At 41.4% G+C, this 10,837-nt stretch overlaps 1 protein-coding gene and 1 pseudogene across 1 annotated transcript; one reads left to right on the top strand and one right to left on the bottom strand.

Annotated features, from left to right (window-relative positions):
* The first annotated feature begins 1,469 nt into the window (after window positions 1-1,469).
* On the top strand, window positions 1,470-2,791 carry LOC114629792 (mitochondrial ornithine transporter 2-like). The gene has a single exon (XM_028777876.1). It carries the CDS (start codon window positions 1,702-1,704, stop codon window positions 2,497-2,499), a length of 798 nt encoding a protein of 265 aa, XP_028633709.1. The 5' UTR covers window positions 1,470-1,701; the 3' UTR covers window positions 2,500-2,791.
* A 4,866-nt stretch (window positions 2,792-7,657) lies between these two features.
* Window positions 7,658-10,837, bottom strand: part of LOC114629830 — a 9,353-nt pseudogene continuing 6,173 nt past the window's right edge.

Genomic DNA, 10,837 nt, shown 5'->3' with positions numbered 1-10,837 from the left:
TTTTTTTTTTTTTTTTTTTTTGGTTTTTTGAGACAGGGTTTCTCTGTGTAGCCCTGGCTGTCCTGGAACTCACTCTGTAGACCACGCTGGCCTCGAACTCAGAAATCCGCCTGCCTCTGCCTCCCAAGTGCTGGGATTAAAGGCGAGTGCCACCACCGCCCAGCTTATGTAGTTTTTTAATGCCAAAAAAAAAAAATTGTTATATAGAGCCTTTAGTGACTTGTCTAAAAATATGAATAGTTTTATCAACATGTGAATCTGTATCTTTTTCATAATGTTTTTTTTCCCTAATGTTAGCCATTACTGATGATAACTAGCTGTAAGGAAAGGAACTCATGAAAGTCTGTGCTCAGAGTTGTTGATACCTAAGATCATTATCCTTTGAAGCCATATCACAGAGAATAGAATGTTTATTTTTCTGTATAAATTGAACCAATGGAGGCCCCAACTCAAAAGGCACAGATTAAGAGTGAATGAGGTGAACAGCAGCTGAAAAGGAATGTGTGTGCAAGCTTACATGTATTCACTGTAGGGATCCTGGTAAGTCAGCATACATACACATTTGAGATTAGATGATTAGGTTCTGCAGAGATTACCCCTAGGTTAAGAGCACTTGCTTACAAAGGACCAGTTAGGTTTACAGTGCTTACATGGTGGCATACAACCAATTGTAAGTCCAGTTGTTGTCTTTGAGACAGGGTCTCTGTAGCCCTTTTGAGACTCCTGTAGATGAGGCTTGCCTTGAATTGAGAAATCTGCTCATCTCTGCTTGGGATTAAAGGCCCGTGCCACTGTACCAGGTCTTACTTTTAAATATAGTCAGGAAAGCTAATGAAACATTTCAGTACACTGACCCCAGATTTGGTTACACCTCCAAAGTAGTGTGTCTGCCCAACTCCAGCTCAGGCCTTACCTGTCCTGGAGAAGCGCTGGAGAAGCGAATCTGCTGTGGAATGCTTTGTTTCGTGCCATGGACTTAATTGTAGCAGTTCCCAAATAGTTTGTCTTCTCTACTCATTTTTGAGGCAGTTTCAATTAGGCCTGCCTCAAATTAGGCCTGGCTGGCCTCAAACTCACTGTTCTCTGCTTCTTGAATGCTGGAGTTAAAGGTATGTGGCTCCTAGCATGGCCTGTCTTCTCTTTGAAAGCACTGTTCTGAAAAGTTGTGCCCTTATGATCCAGATTGGATCAACTGTGTCATTTTGCGTGGTAAGAAATCAGGAAAATGAGCCCACAGAGAAACATCCTTTCATCCTCAACTTGCTGTGTTACGGTGGGGAAACTGCTGTAATCCACCCAGATAAGCACACGCTCTATTACTGACTTACACGTCCAGCTCCAGTAAAGCGTTTCCTCCTAGATATTTATGGGAGAAGTGCCCTTATAACCACTGAAAGCATTCTGCCTTTGCCCTCGGGGACAGTGGAGTGCTCGTGGATGCACGTGCCTGGGGGTTATTTACCAGCGGCCGGAGAGTGTGGCGGCCCAAGGCTGTGGCTTGAGTAGCCTAGACAAGAAGACAGGTCCCAGCGGCCTGCCGTGGGCGCCTACAGAGACTTGGCTTCTGACGACACCCTCGGGAGGGTGGAGGAACATGAAGTCCACCCTGCCATCCAAGCCGCCATAGACCTCACTGCGGGGGCAGCAGGGGGCGCAGCGTGTGTGCTGACTGGGCAGCCCTTCGACACCATAAAAGTAAAGATGCAGACATTTCCCCATCTGTACAAAGGCCTCGCTGACTGCTTCCTAAAGACATACAACAAAGTGGGCTTCCATGGCCTTTACAGGGGAACCAGTCCTGCACTGCTAGCCTATGTCGCCCAGGGCTCTGTCCTATTCATGTGCTTTGGCTTTTGCCAGCAGTTTGTCAGGAAAGTGGCTAGAGTGGAGCAGGATGAAGAGCTGAACGACTTGGAGACTGCCACTGCTGGGTCGCTGGCTTCTGCATTTGCTGCGCTGGCCCTCTGCCCCACTGAACTTGTGAAGTGTCGGCTGCAGACCATGCATGAAATGAAGACGTCAGGAAAGATAGCACAAAGCTATAACACAATTTGGTCTATGGTTAAGAGTATCTTCATGAAGGACGGTCTCTTAGGCTTCTATCGTGGACTCTCAACCACTCTTGCTCAGGAAATACCTGGCTATTTCTTCTACTTTGGGGGTTATGAAATCAGTCGATCATTTTTTGCATCAGGGGGATCAAAGGATGAACTAGGTCCTGTCCCTTTGATGTTAAGTGGAGGCTTTGCCGGGGTCTGTCTCTGGCTTATCATATTCCCAGTGGACTGCATTAAATCCAGAATCCAGGTCCTTTCTATGTTTGGAAAGCCTGCAGGATTAATCGAAACCTTTATAAGTGTTGTGAGAAGTGAAGGAATATTAGCCTTGTATTCTGGATTGAAAGCCACTCTGATTCGAGCCATCCCTTCCAATGCTGCTCTATTTTTGGTTTATGAATACAGCAGAAAGATGATGATGAGCATGGTGGAAGAATACTGACGTGTCTTGATGAATCCTTGTCTGAGCACATGAATGTGAGGACCACATATATGTCAAAGAGTTCAAGACCAACATGGAGTTATTTTTGACTGGGAATTTTGGATTTGTCTTCCCTTCCGCAAATCTCAAACCTTGTGGAGAGATCTTTATTTATGTCATATGGTTTCTTCCTGCAATCCTACTGAAATAGGAAAATCACTACTTTTGCTGGTGGTGGGATCTACAGGGTGATCCCAAGACCCTATGTACTTAGTCTCAATTATCAGGGCTTCTTTATAAATCTATATATGCATCTTGAATGGTTATGTGTTGTGAGTGAAACATAACTTAGTGCTCTGTTTAGTCTCAAGTATCACCACAATATCTTGAGTTGATCATGTTTCATATATATAGAGATTGCTTAATTCAAGATGTGGGTTATAGTTTAAAACTTGTTCAATGTGCACCACACTAGGGTGTTAAGGTTTATAAAGTCTCTAGGTGACCACCAAAACATTGATTTCTAAGAAGAGAATGTGCCTGTGAACCAGCATGGCTTCCACATTTGAGTAAAATTTCATAATAGGCATTCTGGATTTTCTATGCTATCCTTAAATAGTGTGGTTAAAGTATAGTTATATTCTACCTGCAATGGTATTGTTAGGTGGGACAGTGAGTATCAGGAAAGACTTTGGGAAACAATGGTCTTTACCTGAGCACATTTCCTCATTCTCCTCTTCCAAAAAAGCCAGGCTTTAGATTGAGAAGGAGTTAAAGGCGTGGGGTTATATATTGCGCTTTGATGATCCGTGTAGATGAAGAGAGTTCTAATAACTCCTCGCCTCTGGGTCCTGGCCTGGACCTCGCCTCTGGGTCCTGGCCTGGACAGGAATCCACAGGGTTGAGTTGGTTCACTTTAGGTTACTTATCGTTCTCTGTACCACCCAGTTCCCCAGGAAACAGAAAGTAAAGAAGCCAAGAATAGGTTCTGTTCTGTTTGGTGACAGAGTGAGAGTCCTGCTGGGTGAAGTCATCACTTAGGCAGGACTAGTGTGCGCTTAGTAGTAACATTATCATAGTAAGCAGTGTGAAAGGGGTGACTTAGTCTTAAAGTTCACCTTGGGTCCATAGCTGCTTTCAGTACGATCAGTGTTACAGCTTTCCAAATTTGCTTTGGTGGTCAGTGAACTTTAATGATTGGATGTCACAATATAAAACAATGAACCATAAGAAAAGACATTTTATTAAACTCTTATGTATGCATATAAGCACAGATGGTTATCTCCCAATAAAACTTCCAAACACACCAAAACAAGATGAAAGTCCTCCTCCCCAAATTATATAATTCAAGTTACCCCAACATCTGCTTACCAACATTAACATTATAACTCAAGTTACCAACATCAGCACCAAGCATCTGCTTGGAATTAAGCAGATGTTCATGGATCATATGATTTTAGAGTCATTCTTTATAACAATAAAGTAAGTTTCATCTTTTTGTGTTGCTACAAGACCAACAGGTTCTTTTTTTTTTCTTTTTTTTTTCCGAGATGGTTTCTCTGTGTAGCCCCTGACTGTCCTGGAACTCACTCTGTAGACCAGGCTAGCCTCGAACTCTCGAACTCAGAGATCTGCTTGCCTCTGCCTCCCAAGTGCTGGGATTAAAGGCGTATACCACCACCGCCCGGCTGGATCTTTTCAATAACAGGTGTTAATGCCTATAGAGCTGAAAGAAGGTGAGGTACCAGTTTTAATAGTACAGACTATGTATGTCCTGTGCTGGGTCTCTAACTTCCTTTTAAAAACCCATTAAGCCATTATGGTAACTCCAAACTATAGCTCCAGATGCGAGATTCAGGGAAATTTAGAAGGTGACAAATAAGGGCTGCTGGGGACAATTAGCAAGAGATTTTGCTCAATATTACACACAGTCTATTTAGGATCTAGAGTTGGTTTTTTTTTCATGTTTTCTTCTAGTTGAAACCATTTGATGTTTTACTTTTAAGTTGTTTCTATGTTTAAGTTACATGCACCACACTTTTTAGTCAATGTAGTGCTCCAGCATAGCATCCATGTGCTGGCCTGGCAGTTCTGCTTTCAGCAGACTTGCTTCTCACAGGCTATGTATGCATTAAAAGTTTAAATGTCTTCAGTAGAAATCATATGAGGCAAGCAAGAGTGAATGTGAGTAGAAGGAAAATAATAAGAAAACCTTTCCAATTTAATTTTATTAACCCTTGGTTTAACATTTGGGTACATTTTGTATCATTTCAGATCTCTAGGTTAGACAGCAGTAAGATATGAACAGTGGAAGTGGTTGGGGTCAAGCTCTACTGTCTAATCTTAGCTCTGGGGTGACAGGAAACCTGTGCCAACATGCAGTCATGAGATCTTGTGACTAGGTCTTATGACCTGGTCTTGTGATCAAGATTATGGGAAATCCTTGTTTGAGCAGTTAATCTACATGAGACCAAACTTCCACCAATCAAAAGGAAGGATGGGTGATGTGACCAGGTGACATAAAAAAAGGTAAATTACCACAACTGGAGATCCTATCCTCAGACACTCCCCTTGGGTCTGTGAGAGCAAATATTTACTCTTAATAATCTTCACTTTATTCTAACGAACATGGCTTGCTGAGACTCTATGTGCATCTTGTTGCAATCCCAGTGAGAATGTAAGATCAGAAGATCTGCCTGTAATGGGATTCAGATGCACTGGATTGTAAGGTGACACTGTCCTTTCCCATGAGTAGAGGTCGACTCTGACCTCCTTGGATGCCACTCTGCCTTGCACTAATGGAAAAAAATCTATCTTGTTTTTCTTTCCTTATCTTCCCTCCTTTCTACAAGTTGCTTTTTTAAAGGATGCAAGGCCCAAGCTTTCCATAGGCACAGCAGGAAACTTCCTTCCTTCCTAGGCCAAGGTGACTCTTCACTAAGACTTGAAGACCAAGGGAAATGGGGTTTGACAGCTTTCAGTGTAAAGAAAAAAAAGTCTCCTGACTTTAACAACTTTTACTTTTCTATTTCCCCTTTCTTTTTCCACCATTTATAATTTTCTCAGTCTCTCATTTCCAAGGAGTGGGTGTTTGGATGTAAAATGTTACAGGAACAACAACTCTGCCAATCACTGTCTGTGTTCCTCAATGTGGATGCTTCCCACTTTGTATTTTCTTATTTGTCTGCCCAAGGCTGAACTTTCAGGTGCCAATGCCAAGAACGTTCTCTCTCTCATTCCCCTTCATCCTACCCTGCCTTTTTATAAATTCTGTTTCTACAAGTGTCTGACTATTGCTTTATGTCTGCTGCTTCTCTCAATTCTCTCTTAATTCCTTTAATTCAGTTGTGAGTGAGGGCAAAGATTTCCATTTTTTTCTTTCCCCTCTAAGTTCAAGGTTAGGACTCTTTTCCTGCTGTATGAAACAGCTTTGGGGATAGCACATTCCTCCATGGGAGCCAGGCTTTTGTCCTGTTGATGGCTCTCAATGCTATCGGCAAGAACTCCATTTGTCTTGTGTAAGGATGTTTAATGTAAAGTTTTGGAAGTGGCCAAGCTGTCCTCTTTCAGTTTACACCAAGCTCCTGAATGGTCTTTAGGTTATTCCAAGAGTATCCTTAAAGGACTATGTTCCTGGCCAAATTATCACCATTTACCAGAAGTGGAACCAATTTCATTGTCCATACTGTCAAGAGGATCTCAGAAATCACTTATGCTGGGGATTGCCTAAGATTACTTTTCTTTCCTTTGTTGGTTTACATTATACCCTATGTTGGCTACCTATTTATTTATTTATTTAAGGAATCTAGACCTTAACTTTATGCCTCAATCTCTTCCCATGGTTCAACATGAGATCTACCAAAGTTTGATTGATGATGTAAAGGTCCCCTTTCCCCTTTCTCCAGTCTCTGGATGCAGAATTAAAAACCCTAAGTGGCTTCTATGCCATAAAAAGGAATTCTATAAAGAACTGACAAGAACTCTCCAGCTACACAACCCTGAACATGGCCAAAACTAAGCCAAGTCAAGCCTGCTTAATATTTGGAAGGAAGAATTGCTAAGGAGATACAGGGCAGTATCAAAGATAGAGTATATTGGTTACACCTGATACTTGAGGCTAAAGATGAGGCCTCAGGTTGTATCTTAGAGATAGCTGTTAGAGAAGGTGATACCAACTCACAGTGAGAACTAAATCTCTGTTTGAGGTGGGAGATACCCAAACGAAATTACAGGGGAGCCAATTTTCTATTGGAGATAGTGACATTCAACTTATGGTGAAAACTGAAGGCACCCCGCAGAAGACAGTTGTTTTGGGGGGAGCCAGGGCTCTTCCCTCCTTTCTTGGAGTGACACTGTCTTAGTTAGGGTTCCCATTGCTGTGAAGAGACACCATGACCAAGACAACTCTTACAAATGACATTTAATTGAGGGTGGCTTACAGGTTCAGAGGTTCAGTCCATTATCATCAAGGCGGGAAGCATGGCAGCATCTAGGCAGGCATGGCACTGGAAGAGCTCAGAGTTCTATATCTTGTTTTGAAGGCAAATAGAAGAGTGGCTTTTATAGGCATCTAGGAGGAGGGTCTCAAATCCCACCCCCACAGTGACACACTTCCTCCAACAAGGCCACACCTACTAGTAGTGCCACTCCCTGGGCTAGGCATATTTAAACCACCATAGACACCCTCAGCGGACATATAGCAGTGGACATATCCTGAGAAACTAGAACCAATTTTATCCTAAAGACAATTTTTTTCTCTTATGATATGGCCTCAGCACTGAAGATGGAACAATGTTTCTTATATCCAGGCATCCATCTTAAGAGACTACCCCTTTCTCCAGGACTCAATTGGATCCTATTTTACATGATTTATTCCTCAGGGGAATCTTGTTTTACCACTTAAACACTTCTCATTGATTCAAACTGCAGTGAGAAATTAAGTAAAATCTGGCTTTATAGAATGGAAACTATTAGACAATTTAAAGTTAAAAATAAATAAAGGAGTATTACCTTTCAGGTAAATTTTTCTTCTCTGGTTTAAAAAGCCATTCATTCAAAGGAGAAAATGACCTGGAAGACAAACTATTGAAGACACTAAATTCAAGAGGCCAGTTCTTGGATCCAAGTTCCAGAAAAGTCTGAGTACAGAGGACTAAGAGCAATCCTCTTCACCGTTAGCTTATGCTGTGAACATGTAAGGATGACAGTGCTCCAGATCCAGCATGCACCACTGGATTCTTTCACTCTGTCTCTGTTCCTCTAGTCTTAGAAAAAGGTAAACATTAATAGGTCCCTCAGTCCTTCAAGGAAATAAATGCCTTTGGGGGATGGGAAATAAAAGGAATTAAGAGGTTCTTTCTAAGTCCACAGGAGTAGCCAATATGAAGGCATGTCCAGCTTTAACAGTAAAGACAGTGCTTAATTTTGGCCACATCCACTAGGAAAACATAAACAGAAAAAATAATGTCCCCAGGAAAAGGGTCTTAGTATTTCCTCTACTGGGAATTGCCAGGCCATTGCATACACACTTATCTCACTTCACAGCCTGGTCTCTAGGAGCAGATACTACCTAATGTATGTCATTACGTCACTCATCTCTGCTCATTGATTCACTAAATGCAGCTTTTGTGGTGGGAGGAAATGACTTTGGTGTCTTTGGAGAAATGGAGAATTCCTCCCTAGGGGTTTCTGATTTTCTTGCTGATGTTACCTACAAAATGGCTTCACCATCTGTAACCTTCCTAAGCCATGGGTTTCTTCACCCAACCTAAGGAACCTTCTGGGACTTCTAAGAGGTGGCATGGCAGGATTAGACTTTGGTTCTGAGTTCAAAGCCTATCATTGTGCCATTACTGTCATGTGATGTCTTTTCACAAAGTGTTGTTTTTCTCCGTTGTTGTTGTTTGTTTTCTTGAGACAGGGTTTTACTGTGTAGCTCTGGCTGTCCTGGAATTCACTCTGTAGAACAGGCTGGGCTCGAACTCACAGAGATTGGTCTGGCCCTGCCTCCAGAATACTGGGACTAAAATTGTGTCCCACCGCAGCCCAGCTGCTCATGGTGGTTTTCCTCTCTCTGTTTCTATTTTATGTTTGATCACTTTGGCATCAGCACTGAGAGCTGATCTGCCGCCATAATTTCACCAGTACATTCCCATCTTCTTCCTTAGGTTTTCTTATTCCGATCAATCATCAATACTTAGTTGGCAAGCTCCTGGATGAGGTTAAATGTCTGGTAAAAATCCTTCCTTGGTCACTCTGTATGCTTTGGGCTCTATCACACATGTGGATAGAGATCACACATGCTCCTTTCTTCTCTCCTTTCTTTCTTTTAAATTTTAGTTAACATACAAAATAATGATTTCATTGTAACATTTTTTATATGCCTGTAACTGTAGTTTGTTCCTATTTGTTCCACCCCCAATATTCTCCTGTCTATCCCTTCTTACTGGCCTTATTCCTCAGTCAAATAGGTCTTCTCTCTCCCCCCCCAATGGCTAAATAGATCTCATATGAGAGAAAACATGGTGTTTTGGTCTCCCTCATGTACTCTTCTGTTCTGTCCCTTCCCTGTTCTTAGAACCCTCCCCTCCTGCATAGTATTACATTCTACACATGGGAGAATGGGGCTGGTGGTGGTGAACATGAGCAAACGACAATGATAACACATGTCTAAAAATGCCACACACACATTTAAATCTAGAGTCCTCATTATATTGATTTTGCTTTTGCTTCTGTGATTAAATATTCTGACCAAAAGCTACTACCTTGAGAGGAAAGGGTTTCTTGCATCATCAATCACCAGAGGAAGCTTGGGCAGGGGTACAAGGCAAAACCACACAGAGATGTGGCTTACTGGTTTGTTCTTAGGCTTACATTCAGGTATCTTTTTGCACCTTTCATGACCATGCCAAGATGTGCTGCTGCCCACAGTGAGCTGGGCCTTCCCACACAGAATCAACAATGAAGAAAATGCCACAGACATGCCCACAGGGCAATCTGATGGGGGCAAGTTCTCAGCTGAGGTTTCCTCTTACCAGATGGCTCTAGTTTGTGTCAAGTTGACAAAAACTAATCAGCACACCCACAAAAGAGAAAAACATGACATTTCTTTCTGAATCTAGCTTATTTTGCTTAACATGGTGATTTTCAGTTCTACAAAAGACATGATTTACTTTTGTTTCTTTCATCATTGAGACATTGTCTCATTATGAAGCCTTCTGTGATCTTGCACTGTTGCTAGGAAAATTTTAAAAAGACACACAGTCAGAACAAGCAACGCTTATTGAAATAAAAGAGTCAGTGATATGACTCATCTGGTAAAGGCACTTGCTGCCAAGCCTGATGACCCAAGTTTTATCTACAGGACCTATACGGTGGAAAGAGAAAACTGATTCTTGCAGATTGTTCTGTGACTTCCAAATGTATGCCTTGGCATGACCTGACCCCTCTTTTCATATACAAAGTAAATGTATACATGTAATTTTAAAAAATAAGGCTGGTGAGTTGGCTTAGAAGTGCTTGCTGTCAAGCCTGACAACTGGATTTGATTTCTGGCATCTACAGAGTAGAAATAGATAATTGATTCCCACGATGTTTCCTCTGACTGTTATATGCACCCAATGGTATGAGCACTGTGACATTCATATTCCCTCATATAGTCAGTCATAGACAGACAGATGCACACGCGCATGCACACACACTAAAAGTTTAAAATATGTAAAATAACAAGATGAATGAGTAAATGTGTAAAAACCCCTCATAGATAATGCCTGACCACTTTCCAAAGTATTTCCCCGATAGCCACTCTCTTGTTTAAGCCACGAATCTCTTCGATCATCACCCTTCTAATATTTGGCTTTTACGTTTTCCCAAACAGCAGTGTATTTTACCCTGATTTTCATCTGTATTTTCATAATTATAGCAAAAATGTTGGACATTTCTTCATACATTTATATGCAATTTTCCTGTGAAATGTCTATATATGTATTAATTTTCCCACTTTTTTATTTACATTAGTTTAGAGTAAACACACACACCCATTTTTGGTGGCCTTGGAAATTGAACCAATAGTCTTGTGCATGCTAGGTAAGTGATCCACTACTGAAATGTATTCTCTGCATCTTTCTCTATTTTTCTTTCTTTCATACAAGATCTCACTATGTAGCCCCGCCTAACCTGGAACTCACTATGTAGTACAGGTTGGCTTTGAACTTATAGAGATCTGCCTGCTTATGTCTATGAGTGCTGGTATATAAAATGTGTGTCATCATGCCCCAAACTCTTTATATTCTTTTTTTAAATAATTTATTTATTTTCTTTCTTTCTTTCTTTCTTTCTTTCTTTCTTTCTTTCTTTCTTT

This window comes from Grammomys surdaster, unplaced genomic scaffold (assembly GCF_004785775.1).
Source record: "Grammomys surdaster isolate TR1022 unplaced genomic scaffold, NIH_TR_1.0 317, whole genome shotgun sequence".
Lineage (NCBI taxonomy): Eukaryota > Metazoa > Chordata > Mammalia > Rodentia > Muridae > Grammomys > Grammomys surdaster.
This window is presented reverse-complemented; position numbering and strand designations above follow the sequence as displayed.